The sequence below is a fragment of the Rhagoletis pomonella genome, unplaced genomic scaffold (genome assembly GCF_013731165.1).
Source record: "Rhagoletis pomonella isolate Grant_MI unplaced genomic scaffold, Rhpom_1.0 Rhpom_scaffold_00443, whole genome shotgun sequence".
Lineage (NCBI taxonomy): Eukaryota > Metazoa > Arthropoda > Insecta > Diptera > Tephritidae > Rhagoletis > Rhagoletis pomonella.
In genome coordinates this window covers 3,884-25,031 of record NW_023458997.1, presented here as the reverse complement: position 1 = coordinate 25,031, position 21,148 = coordinate 3,884, and the positions used below count along the sequence as shown (strand labels likewise).

General features: G+C 32.1%; 1 protein-coding gene across 3 annotated transcripts in view; it reads right to left on the bottom strand.

Moving 5' to 3' along the window:
* Positions 1–20,013, bottom strand: part of LOC118750899 — a 75,816-nt gene extending 55,803 nt beyond the window's left edge. Inside the window, exons 1-3 of one of the 3 annotated variants that reach the window (XM_036485637.1) lie at positions 19,801–20,013; positions 19,003–19,232; positions 17,581–18,479 (exon numbers count right to left, since the gene is read on the bottom strand). In XM_036485637.1, coding sequence (XP_036341530.1) covers positions 17,581–18,392 — 812 coding nt within the window. In that variant the 5' untranslated portion in view covers positions 18,393–18,479; positions 19,003–19,232; positions 19,801–20,013. Of the gene's footprint in view, positions 1–17,580; positions 18,480–19,002 lie in introns of all 3 variants that reach the window. The other 2 variants (XM_036485636.1, XM_036485638.1) reach the window with 2 other exon arrangements.
* Between the last annotated feature and the right edge of the window lie 1,135 nt (positions 20,014–21,148).

The window sequence follows — 21,148 nt, the reverse complement described above, 5'->3', positions numbered from 1 at the left end:
TACATATGTACATACGTACATACATACATCTGATTTTGTTTATGGTTATATTTTTTCCGTCTAGATCCCTACCTATACCTCTGTTCGTTCTAGTTACATTTATGTTATTCTGTTTTTCATTATCTTAATTTTTATCTTTATACTCTATCGATAACAAAATCGATAGAACATGCAATAAAATATCGATAACAAAACCGATAAAAATATCTATAACAAAATCGATACAAATTTCGATAGCGAAAACGATAATATATTAGTAGCAAAATCTATTAGAAACTCGAAACGAATATCCATAACAAAATCGATAACAAAATCGATAAAAATATCCATAACAAAATCGATAAAAATATCCATAACAAAATCGATAAATATCGATATCAAAATCGATAAACATCGATAACAAAATCGATAAACATCGTTAGCAAAATCAATAAATATCGATAACAAAATCGAAAAATACCCATAACAAAATCGATAACAAAATCGATAAATATCGATAACAAAATTGATAAAGTGAGCGATAACAAAATCGATAAAAATTTCGCTAGCAAAATATTTAAAAATATCGATAACAAAATCAATAAATATCCTTAACAAAATCGATAGAAAATATCGATAAAAAATATCACTAACAAAATAGTTAAAAATATCGAGTACAAAATCGATAACAAATCGATAAAAATATCGATAACAAAATCGATAAAAATGTCGATAACAAAACCGATAAAAATAACGATAAGAAACGAGAATTCCGAAAATTTCTAAAATCCCAAAATAATTCCCAGGTTGAGTCTCTGTGTCTCTCTCTATATCCTTTCCTCTTAATTTACCTTTATTTTAATCTTTCTTTCCCCATCTTCATCTTTACTTTTATCGGTATCCCCATCTTCCTCTTTGTCTTTACTTTTATGTTCATCATTTTCTTCATCTACATACATATTCCCCTTCACCTTTGCCCTTATATATATAAGTAAAGTGTTTAAATTTACCTTGGCCTTCATTTTTGCCTTTATCTTTACGCATCTCTGTTTTTGTTTTTATTTTTGCCTTTGAATTTATCCTTCTCTTTATCTATGTACGTAGTCACCTTTACCGTCATTCTTGTATTGGCTTTTTTCTAAGTGTTATTCTTTAACCTTTTATCAGTAGACTTTAGTTAAATTAATACCATATGCATACACACAAGCACTTATTTCAGCCCCAACCATTTCCGTTGCATCATTTCCGTTGCACCATTTCCGTGTGCAATTTCCGTTGAATTTACCAATTTACTCACAACCAACCAACCGCCGTTTAAGAAATTTCACTCCAAAAATATACGTAAAAAATTAGCAATGGGAACTTTTTTGAAAAAAAGAATTAACCATTTAAGTTTAATAATTTTAAGCATCCACGCTTTGCTCTAGGGTTAACCTAAAGTCACCCGGACAAAATACCCCGCACAAAAATCTGCCCCTCCTAAAACCGGTCTTAACAAGTTAAGAAAACCAAATATCATCTGCAACCAGTTGCAGTAATACATCCCCCACAGAATCCTCGCAACAACATTCCTCCGGACAAAATCGCCTGAAACAACGGTTCATTTCGGAATGTAAGTTCTTTGGGGCAATAGAAATATTATTGTGTTCAAATTTTATAAAAATTACACAGAAATGGAGCATTTTAAGGCAAGCAATTACGAAACGGGTCGAAAACCGCTCGAAGGATTTTGTTTTTTGTTTTCTTTGGTCAAAAATGCAGGTTTTTTCCTCTCGTTTGGTATATCGGAAGTACTAGTTGATATTATCTAAGTATGTTTATTTAAATCAAATATGTGGGTATAAATGATTTTTCATACAAAACCACTTCGTCACGCGCTGGAAGTGAGAAGAAAGGGACAAAAAGTGTGTGTTGTGTACTTCGGATTTTCAGTAACAGAGGGCGCAGCTCCGGGGAAATATTTATAACTTAATTTCAACATACGTATGTATGTAGTTGTGCCTAATGAAAATTATTTTCAAATTATTTATAAATTAAATCAATTATTACAACATATGTATGTACACTCTAAAATGAAATTGTGTAAATTTCCTAACTAAAATGTAGGTTACTTATTTCCTACCTTGTTATTCGGGAAAATACATGCTCAATTATTAAACGAATAGTTTGTTTAAATTTCTGACTTTTTTAACTTTAATATAGCTGCTGTGGTGTGCGTAAATTTACTACGAAAGTGTGTACAAGCTACAAAATACACATCTCCTGTTTGATTTCACCCGTAGAATGGTGTAGATCCGCCAACAAAAAGGATTTTTACACACAAAAATGTGTAAACGAGAAAAATACATATTCATGGTGTAAATTTACCAAAAATTTTAAAAATAAACAAAAATATAATCGCTTTATAGTCGCATTTTAAAACAGATTTTTTAGAGTGTAAGTATCGATCGAAATCGTTGTGAAAAGGCTTTATTTTTTAATTATATGTAGGAGGGTTGCCACCTGATTTAAATTAAATTCAACTTGAATTAATAGAATTAATAGAACGGGTGTTTGAGGAAAAAGGGTTAAAAACATTTTAGTTTGAAAATTTTTTAAACTGGGTTGCCACCTGTTTACAAAGTCAAGTTTATTGGATATAAAATTAGTTACTACAATATGGATATGAGTCAAAATGGCTTTGAAAAAACTTTATTTCTAAACTGCATGTGGGATTGCCACCGTTTGAAAAACTAAATTCAACTTGAATTAAGAGAATTAGTTAATTTAAATACATATAGATATTAATTAAAATGCCACCCGTTTACAAAATCAAGTTCAACTTAAATTAAGCATTTAGAAAATTTAAATATGTAACCCGATATGAGTGTCAGACGAAAGAGGTTGTGGTGTGAATATAAAATAATAACAACAATTGAAAATATTTTCAAGCGAGCTGCCACCTATGTATTTAAAAAGATAGTTTCAATCTGTATTGTATAGATTGTTAAATAAATTACTTCAATATGAGTATCACTCAAAATGGCTTTGAAGAAACTTTATCGCCAAAACACGTGTGTAGGAGGTTTACCACTCTTTTTAAAATTTAATTAGAACTTGAATTAAGAGAATTAGATGATCTAGGTATGTGCAAGAATGTGGGTGCTATACGGAAAAGGTTTAACAAAGTTTTACTTTGAAAACATATTTAACAGTTATTTATATTATTCATAAGTTACTGTATGAAATATTAAAATATGGGCGTCAAACGAAATAGTATTAAGAAATTTTGGGTTTGAACATTTAGCATATTAAAGAGGGTTGTCACCTGTTTAAAAATGTAAACTAAAAGTATTTAATGAGTTAAAGGAATTACTAAAAGATAGGTATAAAATGAAATGGATTTAAAAGGGCGTATGTGTTAACTATATTTAGGAGGGTTGCCACGTATTAAAAAAACAAACAAATTTAACTTATGTACTTCATTAGGTACATAAAATAAGTATCACAATGTTCGTCGCAAGAGATTTGTTTGTTTCTTAACTATACCTATTTGACAGGGTTGCCACATGTTTGAAAAGTCGAATTTAGCTAACTATACACAAGTTCTAAGACGAAGACAATGCGAAAACTAGCTCGAAATAGTGAGAGACAACGCTAATCTAATTTTAACTCAGAAGATACCCGTCATGGCATATATTTATTAGCTGATGGCACATATGGTTGCAGTTATTGTGGGTATGCTTCTCCATTGCCAATTATTAATATTTTATATTTGTATTGATTTACTTACTGAATTCAATTAAGTGAAATTTCCAGTTTTTATCTTGAATGTTCTCTTAATAATATCACGTATTCTACGTTTAAGATTAGAGGCTGTGGCTCCGACACAGCCCGCAGGTCAAGACGAAAGCGCTGAACTGATTTTATTTCCAAACTTTTTGAATATTTTAGGCGTTTTTTTTTATAATTTTCGTATTTATTTCCTCACGATCGAATGATACAAATTATAAAAATCGATTCACGTGGTCCAAAGTTATGCGGAAACATGCATTAAAAAAATATATATATATATATTGATATAGATATATTGCGACGAATTGATAACCTCCTCCTTTTTTGAAGTGGCACCGCTCACTTATGACCACATATACATATGTATCTCGGTAACTGTTCTACCAATTTGTACCAAACTTGGTATGGTTATTGTGACTAAAATTACGGCCACTTTTCATATAACGGTAATTTTCAGAATTGCTTGAAACTTCGATATTTCGAAATTCAAGGACGCAAATTTACCAAAAATTTATACTAACAACAATCCCTTGTAACAAAGTAATATTATTTGAAATTTTTGGAAATGGGTGTGATACCGCCCACACATGACTATAAAAGTTTATCTCATTATGTCTTACTGAACGTTCTATCCAAGATGTTTAAAATATGTGTAAAACTACCCCTGCTTACCATGCAGCGGTAGTTTTCGGCCCGAACTTAGACTTTCTTACTAGTTTTAAATAATAATAGTAACAGAATGGCGCTTACACGATAGGTAAGTGTTTGGCCGAGCTTCTCCTCTGATTTGTGGCGTACGTCTTTGATATTGTCACACAAAGTGCTGGGACCTACAGTTTATATGAAGCTCTTTTTCATGGCATAATACACTTTCTACGCTTTTACAAAAAAAAAAAACTGTTTTCTTTATTATTTTTTGATGTTGGTCGGAAACTGGGCCCGAACCCAAGCCCTGCGGAATGGTAGCGCGCATTACTAACCACTGCACCACAGTGTTTTTTTTTAAATATGCCACTTAAAATTTATCAAAACCAAAGAGGCGGTCACTCGTTGGTTATTGATGTCTATATTAGGGATGTTGCGAATGTGGAATTTTAGACATCCGCGGATGCGGATGTGAATGCGGATGTCATATATTTTTAAGGAATAATTTAGGTGGGTAAATTAGGTGATTTAGGTAAATAAAAAATGGAAAGGTTAATAATTTTTAATAAGAATAGCTTTTAAACAGAAATAACTTATGAAGGTTACCACCTCTATTTATATTTATTTATAACTTAATACTAAAGAAATTCATGTAAATACATACCTGACCCAATGTTTGTTCTATGGTAATTAATTAAAATTTTTTATTGAAATATTTTTCAATCTGTGGCTTTCCTCTTTTAGACATTTCAGTTTTAAAGCTATTTAAGCAGTGTTTCCAACTTTTGAGTTTCAAAAAGCACCAAAACTTGGAAAAAATAGCGTGTAACCACAATAAAAGCACTATTTTTTTTATCAAATGATACTTTTTTCCATAACAGTTCGTATTTAACAAAATTAAAGAAATAAACAATACTTACAAGTATAAATCAATACACAAAACTTTTTCGATTTCATAACGATTGAACATGTCATGATTACTCATGCTTACGAAGTAGTACCGAAGTACGGCACATTAAAACTGGTATACTTATCTCGAGAAAGAAAAATCGAATCGCACAAACTAAAATGAATTTTAAAGGGGACGAGTAATACTAAAAGATGCCCTAGGTAGAAAAAAATTTGTTGTTTTCATAATATAATCTCAAATATCGCCAAAACCGTTCAAAATCCTGAGAAAGCAAATATGATCAAGAATAAATTCCACAAATAATGTAGATTAAAATCATGCAAAACCGATCTTATTCAACTTTATTGACTATGGCCCAATTTCAGATGGCCTATTAAGGAGATTGTTGATTAACTTCAACAACTCGTTTTCAGATCATACATTTAAACTGCAATTAAATGGCCAATATTGGCTATTTAATTATGAGATATGCAACCCTGTGTTTTTACTAAACAACCAAGATTGATAGGTAGCTTGTTTTATCAATCTTGCCAAAGAACAATCAGCTGTGCAATACAACATGTAAACAAACAATCAAATGCAATAACAATTTCAAGGAGCAAGCAATAGTGTTGCCACTTGTTTGGCATATTTAAATAAAGTTGATCTGAAATCCAAACTAAAGTTAAAGGCATTTAAATAACAATCCAAAACTAAGTGCCATTTAAATATTCATTTGAAATATGCCCTAAGTGAAGTTTATGGACAACGGTTTAGCTCGCTGAGTTTTCGCTTATACCATGTTCTGACCGACAACGAAAACACCTTGAAAACGAGTTTTGGGATTGTGGGCTGAAGGCTGTTCACACCGACTCTTGGTGTTTTCATTGACATTTCTTTCATCCTTTGTTTACAGTTTTGCTACACAAAAACAAAACCAAAATACTTTTCCTTCAATTTCTCTTCATTAACAACCTTGGAAGTAATCCATGCTTACTTTATTTTTGCCAGCCAATTAACAATAAATCCGAAATGACGTATTAAAGATGATAAAATATTACTTTCACTTCGATAAATAATCGAAAAAAACTAGTGCAGACACCGATTGGAATGAGTGGAACGTTAGTTTTCAAGTGATTTTCTGCGAAAACTAGTTTTCGTTTGACAGATTTTACATGGACGAAAACACAAGTTTTAGGTCGAAAACCAGTTTTACCAACGAAAACATGTTTTCGATGTCGGTCAGAACATGGTATTAGGCAAGCTTAGAAAACCCGCAAAGTGTTAATCAGAAATGGGTTTGTAACTTTTTTAAATAAACGAAGATAAGTGTTTTTCTTAGAATTGGTACTTATAAGTCAAATGTAAAGTTACATAAACTCATAAATGTGTAGACATCATTGTTACTTATTCATTTTCTATATTGATTTATGTCCAGACATACATGAATGTATGTATCTAATTCTACATACATAACAGCCAATTGTTATTGTCAATATCATAATGTCAAGTATTGTAATTTGTGCGGTGAATTCCCAGAAATGCATTTGATGTCAAGTACACGCTGCAGTACTACGTGGAGTATTAAGCTTTTGCACTCGGAAAAAGCGCAAACGCCATGCAAGCAGACAATGCCAGAGATAAGTGGCAGCGATACTAGGAAAATGCGCAATAAATGACTAATCACTTGAACGCGTAATGCAGCCGGCCAAATGTACAGTATTGCACAAAATTAAAGCATATGTATTTTTTTAACAAACAAACAAAAGGGTTGCCCCTAGTTATTATCAGGGCCGAAGAAGATAAGTAAGAAAAAGGCAATTTTAAGCGCTTAGATAAGCAATAAAACATTAGTAAATATGCTTGCAAATATGCTCGAAAAAAACAAAAACAACAAATATATATGTAAGTACAGTTCAATGTTTGGTGTTTACTTCTGTTTAATTCAGGGATTGGACGGAATGCAAAATTTCGTATTTCCAGTGGTGTTAATGTATCGATTTAGTTGTTAACTTTTTACTATTATTGAAAGTAATATAAATAAATCCTAAATTTATTTTCAAAACTGAACTTTATCCTTTTTAAATATTCGTTTTTCTCCATTTGAGTTAATCATTTTTAATCTCTTCAATAACATCAATGTCTTCCCGTAGAGACACGCATTTGGTTTTAAATTTTTTTTATCCAAGCAGATATGCAATTGAGAAGTTACGAGTTAACAAAAACTAAATCCTTTTTTATGTTATTATTTATAAACATTTCTTTAGTTCCACAAATAAAGAAAAACGCCCAAGAATGCCAAGTTTATTGAGCCAAATTATCTTAGGCAGCACGGAGTTCTTAAGGAATTTACTACTATGGTTTTCTAAACTTTTTTGTGAAGAGAGAGAGCAATTGAAATAAGCATGGTCGTTAAAATTAAGCTTGGAAACTCTGAAAAAGCAATTCGAAGTAAAAGTTTAAAATTTTCTGCCATAGTTATTACATTCAAAAAAAAAACAAAACGGCAGCCCTATTCAAAACCATTTTTCAATAAAGGTGCTTTTAAACATTTTTATTATTTAATTTTAACTGCATATCAATTTTTGAAAATGTAGAAACTGGATATATTTTTTGCTTGTTTAAAGACTTAGGATAAATTTTTGGTCGCTTAAAAATTGAGCATACATTTTGGCTTACTTATTTGCATACTGAACATAAATTATTGGCATTTACATAAACCAATGAACATAAATTTTGGATCATTTAAAAGCTTTTTGATCAAGTGAAACTTAAGGTAAATCTTGGATCTTTTCGAAACTGGCCATAAATTATTAGTCATTTAAAAACAGGACATGTAAACTGATACTGAAAAAGTGGGCACAATTTTTAAAAAGTGGAATAAAAAAGGACATAAAAAGTTAAAGATATACTTTGGGTAATTTTAAAACTGTACATATGTATGTAAATTTTTGGTATTTTAAAGGTTTTAAATAAATTGTATGCAATGTTTAAATTGGTTTTGGTCAATTAAAAAATTGAATATGCATTTTTGATCATTTGAAAACCTGTAAATGTGATACTGAATAGAAGATGGATCAAATATGGATATAACAGATGCACATAGAAACCCGAAAGGCAAAAATTGACATATGAACGGTTTCATTTATATGCAGGAACTTTAAACATTGTTTTTTGCATCGAAAATGTTTTAATTTTTCACAATATGTAGCAGCATTTGGCTGGATGTTAAACGGCAAAAAAACTTGTTTACAACAATAATAAAAGTTAATAACACGATTTTTAAGAATACAAATAGAAATATTTACGTGCATACATAAATACATATGTACATATGTATGTGCTAGAAATAAATGGGTAATTGGTGTATTGCATACAGGCACGCGTAAAGCACTCGCACAGGTGAGCTGTAGGAAAAATGCCTCCCCTTTTTTTGCTATTTTAAGTATGCGAGGTCAGCTTGAGGTTGGTCCAGCTCATCAAAAATTTAAATACGTACATAAATAAGTACTTCCATACATCGCTTTAAATAGCTTATGTATGTACATGTAGGTATGTACAGTGGTCCACAAAATAATAGGAGTGCGATATTTTGGTCAGTTTTTGCTATTTGTCTTTTGTTTATTTAATGTTTATTATTTTTATACAAAAGTCAAGCTGGGTATACAACAAACAACGAATAAATTCATATTTCATTCTTTGTACAAAAATTATTAAAATTCTGTAAATTTTCACCAAAATATCAAACTTTTTAATCAAAATCTTCAGAGAAAATTCTGGTATGCAGTTTTATAGCCCATTCAATTCTAGTCTGAAGAAGTGCAAGTTTCAAGCTGCTAAAAAATTCCGTTGATTTTTGGCAATTTTTTTTGCTGGCACTGTCCCCATATAAAAGAAAATTGTCGAACATACTTTGTATGGAAAAACGTGAAACACCTTCAACCGAAAAAATTCTCAAAAATCAACGGAATTTTTTAGCAGCTTGAAACTTGCACTTTTTCAGACTAGAATTGAATGGGCTACAAAACTGCATACCAACATATTTTCTAAAGATTCTGGTTAAATAGTGTGAAATTTTGGTGAAAATTTGCAGAATTTTTATAATTTTTGTACAAACTTGAAAATGTAAATTTATATGGTGTTTGTTGTATTACCAGCTAGGCTTTTACAAAAAAATACGAAACATTAAATAAACTAAAGACAAATAGCCAAAACAGGTTAAAATATCCCACTCCTATTATTTTGTGGACAACTGTATATGTATATATGCAATTGTAACTAAATATAATCTGCTAGGCCACGGGAAACTAGTTTGCTGCAGATATAATCAAATGTGATCAGCAGATACGATAATTGAAAATGCAGCGCGGTAAGCGATTACCAATGCAATCTAATCGACAAGTCAAATATTTAATTATAATCATAAAATCGGAGATTCATCACTCAGAGGAGGAATTGTGCAAATAAAGAGCAACTTTGAGTGTGCAATAATGGCCTGAGAGTAGTGCAAGCAAAGCAAGCAAAACAAGCAACGCCAAATAAATCAACATGTTTGCGGGGCGATATGACAACGAGGCGCTAACAAGCATTCCTCACGTAGCAGATTATCTTTGAAGACATTGAAATGGTGGTAATAAAAATGTTGTTACGACATAAAATACATATGTATGTACATATGTACATAAGAAAAAAAATGTACGAAATAAATGCAGTTCAATGAATGAATGAATAGAAAAAAAATTTAAATTCTATATAAAATGAAATATAGTAAACTAAAAGGCAATAAAATAAAATAAGCTGACTAAACTAAATAAGACGAAATAAAAACCTAAAAATTGTTGAGCAAGAACATAGCGTAAATTTGTTGGCCATAGTGACCGCTAAGTAGGTAATATTACGGTAATAAGAATACGGTCAACTGTCAGACTGGTATTAAACATTACCAATAGCACCGTGCGACAGCCGAAACTAGCCCGGCCTTTGTTAACATTTTCTGAATGTATACCCATCCAGTAGTAAAACACTCGATGGATTTGCAAAATTTAGCTTGCATTTTCATTTTATGGAAAATCGTCGAAAACTATGCAGTGCTGCCAAGTGTTTCCATTTTAATACACTAGTCGAATGGAAATTTTAGGCAATGACATGAAATTTTCGATACAATTCGACTCTCGAAAAACGACTTGCATTCTACACGGCTCTCGCAATGAGGCTGATTATTAACTAGAGTTACCCGGCCACGCCTTGTTGTGTGTGTGTTGAAATATGTATGAATATCAGAGGTGAACGTACATATGTATGTATGTATATGTTTTTTTTGTAAATCTAGATAGATTAACGCTCATTTTAAGTCACTTTCGAATATAATTTGGACATACTAATATAGTTTTCCATCGCTCACCGGTAATCAGTATTCATCTAAGGTAGCTTCATCGCTTATTTTATTAACTTCCCCGACCGATGTAAGCAAATCTTTTCCCTGGCATTGTAATAAAAGTTATAAAATATTAAAGAAATGAGGAATAAAGGAATTTTTAAAGACCTTTCATCCGATATTTTAATATTTTTAACGTGTTTGTTATTTTTTACGTTTGTATGAGTAGCTTTTTTTTCAGAATTTGTCTCTAAAATATTTCAAAATTTTTATTTAAACTCTACTACTCAAACCCTCAGTATAAAAATTAATATCAGTGGCATCCATTTTTATAGATATTATAGATTAAAGTATGTGCAATTTTTTCAATCTACTAAGGCTTTTTCAAATGCCTTTTGCTTGGTATCCATATCGTAATCATTCATTTAATTTTAAATTTTTGGTCTTAACTTTTTAAATTGGTGATAACGCTAATGAAAAATGTTTTTAAATCAAGGATTTCTTAAGTGACTTCATTTGATACTAAAATTGTAACATTCCATTTATCTTTCCAATTTAATTGGATACAATTTTTCCATCAGGTGGCAATCCTCTGTAAAAATATTTTCCAATCCAAGCTTTCTGAAACGACCTTACTTCAAGCAAATAACAACACTCTTCAATATTTTTTGGAAATCAAGCTTTTTTAAGCCTCTCTTGTTATATATCCATATTATATGTTATTTATCTTCTTAATTTAATCGAATTAAAATTTAAAGAAATGTGGCGACCCTCTTCTAAAATATTTTCTATTAAGCATTCTTAAACCTCATTAATTCGACATCCAAGTTGTAATACATTGTACTTAATTTCTGTATCAATTTAATTAATCGAAATTTTTCAAACAGCTGGCGATACTCTATTTCTATTTATTGTTATGTTATTATACGTGAACCTTCTCTTTGTTAGTTTATATGTAGAAGTTCTATTTGCTTTTATTTTTTCTTATACTGGTTATTATATGGGCAAAACGTAGTGTTCACATTTTTGACCGTAACTACGGAGCTATACGATATAGCAAACAAACATAACTGGAAAACGCTCCATACACGTTTTAACAAACTGTGAAAATTTCATCAAATCGGTTTTTGAGTAAATGTGTTACATCACTTTTGCAACTTTATATATAAGATTATGCATTTAATAAACTCATACAATTTTCCATCCATCGATTTTCTTCATTAGTAAATTGATTAAAAAACATTTTTTATTTTCCCCCTGTTAAAGTTTGAACTTGTTTCAATTTTTTCAAAAAAAAAAATCTGGAGTGATTTATTAAATTCTCAGAAACTCTGAGGCCTATCGAAAAAAACGAGTACATACGGTTTATGGAGAATTTTCTTGGCTTCATTTGCTGTACTTCGTATTACGATTGTTAGATTGGTTCGTAAGACATACGTGATTAAGTGGAACTATTTTTGTTTTAAGCTGAATAACGGTATATTGAAAATATCTTGAAAACCTATCTATAAAATAAAAAATTAACTTAAAAAATTAAATTATTCGGAATCAGCGGGCGAGTCTACATAGGCTGTAAACCAGTGTAATTTACGATTCAACAACAACAACATTCATAATCAATTGTTTGGTAAGATAAATATATAGTAGAATACATCTACTTTTAATAAAATTGTGTTATATGTATATTAAATTGTGTGAGTGCTTTAACTATATTATGAGTTATTATTAAGCAGTATTGGTCTTGTCCACCCGTAACAAAAAAAGGTAAAAGTTGTTCTATTTAAAAGTTCATTTAAATATTTACCACAATTGCATTTTCGTTTCCACATAGTTAGTTAAGAATAATTCAACAGCGAAGCATGTCCAACCCGTGACAGCTACGGATGGGACAGTTGTCAGAGGTAGGTTTACAGGTTTGATAAGCTTTATTTGTTTGTTGAGGTGGTCGCAGGAGAGGAGAGGAAACGCGCGTTCTCGCCCATTGCCTATATACCCCTGTGATCAGCTGATTAAGTTAAGTGGCCAGTTTTGGTTTTCTTTATTTAATGTCTTTTGTGTAAAGTCTAGCACATAAATCCACGGCACCAGAGAAATCCACTTTTCAAACTGCGTAAATATTTGTAAAAATTGAAAAACTTTAACAGCCAAACAATAACAGCCAAAAATGTTAAACTTTTTATTCAGCATTTTTAGAAAAATTCTATGTATGCAGTTTTTCATCCCATTAAATTTAAGTAGGTAAAAGTGAAAATTTCAAGACGCTGGGAAGTCGCGTTGATTTTTAATATTTTGTTTTGCTAATTGGCGAGCATACTTTATATGGGAGAAAACGCTCAACGCCTTCAGCCAAACAAATTATTAAAAATCAATGCGATTTTCTAGCGCTTTAAAACTTGCGAATTTAACTACTAAAATTTAAAGGGCAATAAAACTGCATACATAAAAAACTTTTTATTAAAAGTTAAAAATTGTTGGGTGTAATAGTTAAAGTTTGTTTAATTTTGATAAATTTTGAAATGTAGATTTAAGTGGCGCTGGTTTTGCAATGTGCTAAACTTTTATAAAAGCAAGTAAGAGCAGCGCTGTCTTCGGCCATGCCGAAGGCTTCATACTTTTCATGAGCATCTGATAATTTTACTTTAACAGATTACTGCATTTGAATAAATTTATATATTCAAAGCAGGCATAGATAGAGGAGATACATATACAAAAAATCATATCATATCAGAGGTATGGAAGATATATCTTATATACGTAAACCGGTAACACAATTTAATGGGTTTAGCTTCCTACATAAAGGAGATACATATATCGCAAAAACTGGTATCAATCAGTGGTACAAGAGATTAAGATTATGCAGCATAGGTTTTGACGATTTTCTAGTAGACTTTGTATTATTATTTATAAAATAGCTTACGAAATTTATCGGTTATAGCTGTCCAAATAAAGGAGTTTTACAGTAAAACCCATATCTGAACAATCAGTTGTATGGGAACTATATGTTATAGTGGTCCGATTCTTCCGGTTCCGACAAATGATTAATACATTATAAAAATACACCCACCTACCAAACTTGATCCGGATATCTCGAAAACTGATAGACTAGATTGCATACAAACAGACGGACAGACAGACAGACGGACATGGCTAAATCGACTCAGGTCGCCGTTCTGATCATTTAAGTATATATTTTAATGGGGCTATCTCTTCTTATTCTGGTACTTACAAACATCGGACCAAAGTTATAATACCATTTCATGCTCATGAAAGGTATAAAAAATAAAAACATTAAATAGACAAATGAAAAACAGCTTAAACTGGTAAAAATATAACTTAGCTTAATCAACATTAGGATGGCCCAAAAAAGTAAGGTTGGAATTTTAATGCTCTCACCCCTAGGATTGTTCTACGCCGAAAATATATAACCCATTTTTTTTTTCTTAAATCAAAAATTATTTAGAGGTCGCTCAAAGCGCTCAAAGTTTTCCCTATATTTTATATGCGAAAAAACAACTTTTCGCAGAAGTGGTATGGAATTCTTGAAAATTAATATTTTTGGATATGAAAACTCTGGTCCTCTTGAGGAGAATTGCAATAATAATACCCAATAGTTTAATTAATCATGGATCGCAAACTCGGTCTTTCCGACTATGCCCAACAGCCCGCCCATAACGCGGAGGGGAAACTAGGCGTTTCCGCCCGCCTCACATCACGGAATCCAGCGTCAGGGTTTGCATATTAATGACGACGGGTACGTGGATCGGAAACTCGGCCTTTCCGACCGTGACTATCAACTCGTGAGCAACGCGGAGCGGAAACAAAGTCTTTCCGCACGCTGCACATAGTACATATGTAAAGACAGACTGGAGACTAGGCCTCGCCAGCTACCCAACTAGTTAGACAATATACATTTATATAGGTTATTTGATCGTTTAGAAACATAAACAGCTTTGTAATTGAAAATTTAAACTTACATATACGCATACTTTGTTATATATCAAAAATATCTATCTGTACTTTTAAGTCGCAAGTAACTGTAACAAATAAATAAATAAATAAATAAAACAACCGCGCTATTTTTAGTCTACTTGTAAAATATGTATAAGAGCGTAGAAAAAAATACAATTTTTTATTTAATATTCATTTTTTCGTTTTAAGGCTGAAACTATCAAAATATACAACGCACATTCATATTTCTTGCACATATTTAAATGAGCAAGGTTTCTCCAAAATAAGCTTAGCGCAAATTTATTGTGTAGTAATTTCCACAATATTGACTTGTACAAGTCTCGCGTTGCGCTATGATTTTGTGTGGTTTAGGGATTGTTTTTCGTTATGCAAATAAGCATACAGATTCTCTGTTTTCATTAAAGCAAACTAATATAATTTTTTTTTATAACTGAGGATTTAATTATAAAATTTTATTTATTATTTGTTTTTCAAATAAAAGTTTAACCAATAGCGGTTTTGTTTGCTTTTGACACTTTGTGACACTTTTTCTACTTGGTAGCTGATACTTTTTTCAAGCGCGTGGCAAGGCTTATAACTGAGCAAATATATTGACGACCTTCTTTTGGAAAAACTATTTAACCTAAAAATACGAATTTAAACAAACAAACATAAAATTCAAAACACCACAAAATCGTTATACTCCTAAATCTAGAGGAAGAATGATAGTAAAACTGCAAACGATGTGGCTGTATACATATTAGTCCTTTACATATATTTTAATAAACGCTTGGAAATTGTCAAGGATAGTCAAGGATAAAGTTTTATGATTCATCCTTATTCAACAAACATTTTAATTTCGTTCAATTCTAAAGATTTTTTCTTTCATTTGGTACCCATATGAATAATTATATCCTTGAAATTTCCAGGTCTCTAAAACAAACATACTGACTTAAGAGAGAAAAACTGAAAACGCAGTTTGATTAAATTTAGCCCTAGTTTTTCGACTATATTCCATAAAAATTTATTCTTCATTCGAAAAATTGGAATTAAAATTTAATTTTTTATTTGAAAACTTTGTGCGAAGGCAAATAAATTTTAAAATCTTTTTGAGAAAACGTCTTTGAAATTTATTACAAAAAAAATTATACATATGGACACTAGAGTGGTCCAAAAAAACTAAGTTGGAATTTTAATGCCGGCACCCCCTAGGATTGTTCTATATCGAAAAAAATATACCCCTACTTATTTTGAAATCAAAAAATATTTAGGGGGTGCTCAAAGCGCTCAAAGTTTTCCATGTATTTAAATTGAGAAAAAACCATTTTTCGTAGAAATGGTATAAAACTCTTAAAAATCAATGTTTTTCAATCGGAAAACTGTGGTTCTCTTCAGGACACTTCCAGTATTAATATCCAATTGTTTATTTAACCATTTTTTATGCTTAAAGATTTTTCCATTGCATTTTCTAGGGGTTTTGGAGGACCTATAAAATATAGTTACTATGAAAAAATGGTTAAAGAGACAATTGCGTATTATTACTGGGAATCTCCTGAAGATAAGAAAAGTTTTCCGATCGAAAACTGTTGATTTTCAAGAATTCTACACTATTTCTACGAAAAATTGTTTTTCCCCCATATAAAATACATGGAAAACTTTGAGAGCTTTGAGCACTCCCTATTTTTATTTTTTTTTTTTCAGAATAAAAAAATAGGGGTATATTTTTTTCGATATAGAACAATCCTAGGGGGTGCCGGCATTAAAAATCCGACCTTATTTTTTTTACATACATTTTTGGACCACTTTTATGTACACTTCCGGAACAAAGTATTGGCACAGCAAATTTTTCACAATATATGCAACAATTTTCATTCTAATATTTTTCCGCTAATTTTATATAAAAATATAGTTCATTCTACAACAAAAAACATGAAAATATAATTCCTAAACCTTGTGCAAAACTAGCGAAAATTCAGCAAATTTTCATGAAAAATTTCAACTTTTTAATCAGATTTTTTGGAGTATGCAGATTTGTAGCCCAAGTTTATGATAATAAAGCGCAAGTTTTAAGTAGACAGGAATTACCGTTGATTTTTGGCATTTTTTTCATGCAGTCTCTTCCATACAAAATTTTTTTTTCGAAAATACTTCATATGGAAAAAATGCAAAACACCTTCAACAAAAAAAAAATCTCAAAACTCAACGCGATTTTTGACTAACTCCGAACCTGCGTACTCAAAAAAATTCTAAATAATCTGATTAAAAAGTTGAAAATTTTAATGAAAATTTGATGAATTTTCGCAAGATTTGCACAAAGTTTAGGTATTTTATTTTTATGTTTTTTGTTGTTGAATGAACCATATTTTTATACAAAATTGGCGGAAAAATATTAGAATAAAAATTGTTGCATATATTGTCCAAAAATTTGCTGTGCCAATACTTTGTTCCGGCAGTGTACATACATATGCAAATAGATTTGCAAAAAGAATTCAACCTTGGTTGGTACTGAAGGACGTGGGGCTTATTCGACGTTTTGTTGTTCACCCATTTTTTGAATTAATAAATGTAATGCTGAAAATATCGCGTCGCATAAATAGGTGGTACAAAACCGAAGACGTAGGTCGTACACGATTTAAGAGTGCTGAAAATTTGGTCCCGAATCAAAAATTATTTATAACTAGAAATTTAAAGCTATGCCCGGCATGCGGAGAAACGTCCTACGAATCGGGACATCTCTTCACATGCAATGTACATCCCTCTCAACTAACACCTCAGTCCCTATAGACAAACCCCATCAAAGCTGCACGCTTCATGGGCCTTCTGTTGGTTGAGCTTGACGCCAACGATTGAGTAGCCGATCTAGACGGGGTTGTGTTAGCCGCTACAAAAATCATCAACCTACACTTTCAAAAACCTTGGTTTAGACTGCAAATAAATAATAAAAAAAACTCCAAATATCAATATTACTCACTTTGCATGCCCAAAAGCATTTTCATCCACACCGCCACCACTGCCAACTTGACAGCTGAAGCTTTTCTCATACTGGTGATGCGCGTTATGGCTGCTAAGATTCGATGACGGTGAATACGGTGCCTGTGCGGGTGGCATTTGTTGACGCTGCAGCTGCTGTTGCATCAACTGTTGCTGCTGTTGGTGATATTGTGGCGATAATAAACGCTGATCTACATGATGATACTGCGGTTGCATGCAAGCGGTGGTCGCTGCGTTCGGGCCTTGTACTAAATTTGCACTAGTCACTGTACCACCAGTATCTGGGATCTGATTTGGTGTATCAATGCCATCATTCGACACGACATTTGAACGTTCATAAACCCCTCCGCAGCCATTTTCATTCTTGCCCATCATTATAGCCATGGGTGGCACAGTAGTTAATATACTCGGATCTACTTCAGCACTTTCGCTACCGCCTAAAAGTCCAAATCCTATAATGCCTGCAGTAGCATCATTTGACGTGGTTAATGACCAGCGATGGTGGCCAGCATCGACATCGCTGGTGCTATTGGTACAGGTGCTATTGCTACCACTCGAGGTGGGCAATGTTAGTGCGTTCGTGTTGTTTAACGTCGTAGCAGCAACCGCCTGTTGCAGGTGTTGCATGCGATTATTATTTCTTTGTTTCGCCAACATACGGCAAGAATGTTTATGTGTCGGCCAGTCCATGTGCTGATGCGCCGTGGAGCAGTAGAAGATCGTCTTACATTTGGCACAACGCAATAACTGCTGTGTTGTACCGCAAATGGCACACTGTGGAAATTTCTCCATTTTCTTTACTCACAAGAGTGTTCTCTTCAAATTCACTTTATAATATTGCAATTTCAAGGCTAACTATCTAGCCTTTTTGTAGTTTACCTGTTTATGGGGACAATTTTGTTTATTTGTAAGGGTCCTGTCTCGCGATCAATATTTACTGGCGTGATCCAAGTACCACGATATTTATTGATGTTCTAGCATCCAATATTGATGGATCGTTATACGAATAATAAAATATTAAGAACGTATTACATTTTTTTGAAATATTTAATGAAAGTGCAGCATTTTTAAAACACGATCCATACATTTCGTCAGTACATTTTGTACTCTCATAATTGTGAATATCTAAAACATACCTATGCGTTTTGCCTTCGCTCTCGGCGCTAAAAACTTTACAAAACAAATTGAAACGGCTTAAATTAACATTGGAAATTTTAAACACTATTTAATGCATTATCTATACAGTTATTCGACCAAAATAAAAATTTTTTCTTACGATATTAAGTGTGCAGCACAGAAATTATACAAATACTGACGCGATAAATATTAAACATGTAGCATTCGTGCGCGATCCATCAATATACATATAGATTTTCATCCAGATATCGTTATAAATACTGACCTTGTGACAGGGCCCTAACGATGACCTCCCACGGGCAAACGCTTTTAATTTAACCTTGAAAGGGACCTTCCTTTCGGTTTTGGATACGCATTTAGCTCATGCTTTGTATTTTTTCCTGACTGTTTTGAGCTTTTTCTTCTTTATCTTGCGAAAATATCGCAGCTGTTTTCACCACTGTCTTGGTATTTGTATTAATTATAATACTACGCTTTTAAATGTATTTTTGTTGTCTGCTTTTGCGAAATATGTAATTGCAGCCATTTGGATAACTGCTCTTCGACTAACGTGAAACGGACGGAAAGGGGAAGAATTCGCACCTTTTACTCTTAACCCACAAGTCTAGAGTCGTTGAACGAACACTTTTCTTTCCACGTATCGCTCCCAGCCTCGTGCCTATCGCTGATAATGCTTCTGGTGCTGATACGATTAGTATAATACCCTCGTCTCCTCATACATGTGTATAATCATAGACTAAATCATGTAGGCGCAGACAGCAATCATATGGCTTAAAAACTTTTCTTTGTTGGCTGCGAGACTTGTGGCTCGTTTAGTCTGCCTTGATTTGCGTTCCCATAGTCTGTTTACAGATAGTTTTGTAAAGCAAGGAAATGTTTAGCTTTTCTACCCATAAGTGCATACTAACAAATGATACGATGGTATTATTCGTAGGCTGTTAGTTTTTTTCACAACTACGCTATCATCAGCACCACACTTTGCTATAATTGCTGGCGTTCTATTTTAGGCGTCCTTAATGCGATTTTCGCAATTTCTAGGAAGTTCCTAAGGCAATTTAATCACCTCTAATTAACTCGAACATTCTCTGCTACACTTTTATTAATAAAATATCACAAATATTCTGTAAATTCTCCATTTAATCACAATTTTTAGGCGAAAATGTGCAATTAACAGCTGTAAATTCACTTTCCCAAAATTTTTGTATAAATTTTACAAGCTGAGTAGCGAATATAATAGAATGAAAAACGTTCAATAAATAAATTAGGATGTCAGTTCAAACAGAATGTCAAACTAGCTGGAATTTTGAATTTTTCTGGAAAGCACTAACGGAACTCATTGGAATGCACTACCGGAAGTAAAAGGAATCATTAAAATTCATCCGTCTAGCGTTGCCACAGATCTATCTAATATACAATTTTTTTAGTCTGATCAAAGAACGTAAATACATACATACGTACATTTACGTTCTTTGGCGCCGCGTTGCCGCAGAATTCACCACAGTACGTTCTTTGCATTTATTTACTAACGAAAACATCAAAGACTAAAAAAATTGTATATTAGATAGATCTGTGGCAACATTTACGTTCTTTGGTAAATAAGTGCAAAGAACGTACTGTCATGAACCAAAAATACAAGATCACGTAAGAACGCGTCGTTGTATTTGTAACTGGTTTTGAAAAAAAAGTTTGCGAAAGCGGGTTCGTCAGCTGGGCGTTTGTTTACATCACAAGCACCACTATTTTAGACTTTTATTCAAGTAAAGAAGAGTTAATTCAACATGACAACACATTTTAAAGCATTTTGTTGCATCATTTTGCCTAAATTGTGCGTTTAAAGTGGCTGACAATAATTTTGGCTAATTATGGTTTTCGTTGTTTTCTTTGCTTTGTTTACTTTTCGCTCGTTTTCCAGTGAAACAAGATGGCGTAGAACCCGCTAAAAAAATCGACTTTTTTCACTCTCTTGTTCTTACGTGATCTTGTGTCTTTCGTTCATGACGTACTGGGGTGAATTCTGCGGCAACGCGGCGCGAACACTGGCATTCTGCGGAAAGCAATCTGGAAAACAATACTGAATAGCTAAATTTCTAAAATTGTCGTTTATCTGGCTTAACAATAGGTTTGTATAGTAACTTCTCCAGTAAATAATTGCAGCGAGAGCGTAAAAGCAAAATAGAGCGTAAAATTGAGAAGAAGAGAAAACTAGCAGAAAAAGTTATTGAACACAAAACTAGCAAAAACTTGCAAGTGAATAGTTGCTGCACTGTTTTGACATTCTGCTGTGAATATTTTACTATTTATAAATCAGTTTCAAACACTTTACTTTACACACAAGCACTATAACAGTCCAGTACAACATTAATTTTTTGATTTCCATTCATTTTACTTTTTTTTTTTTTTTTTTTTTTTGT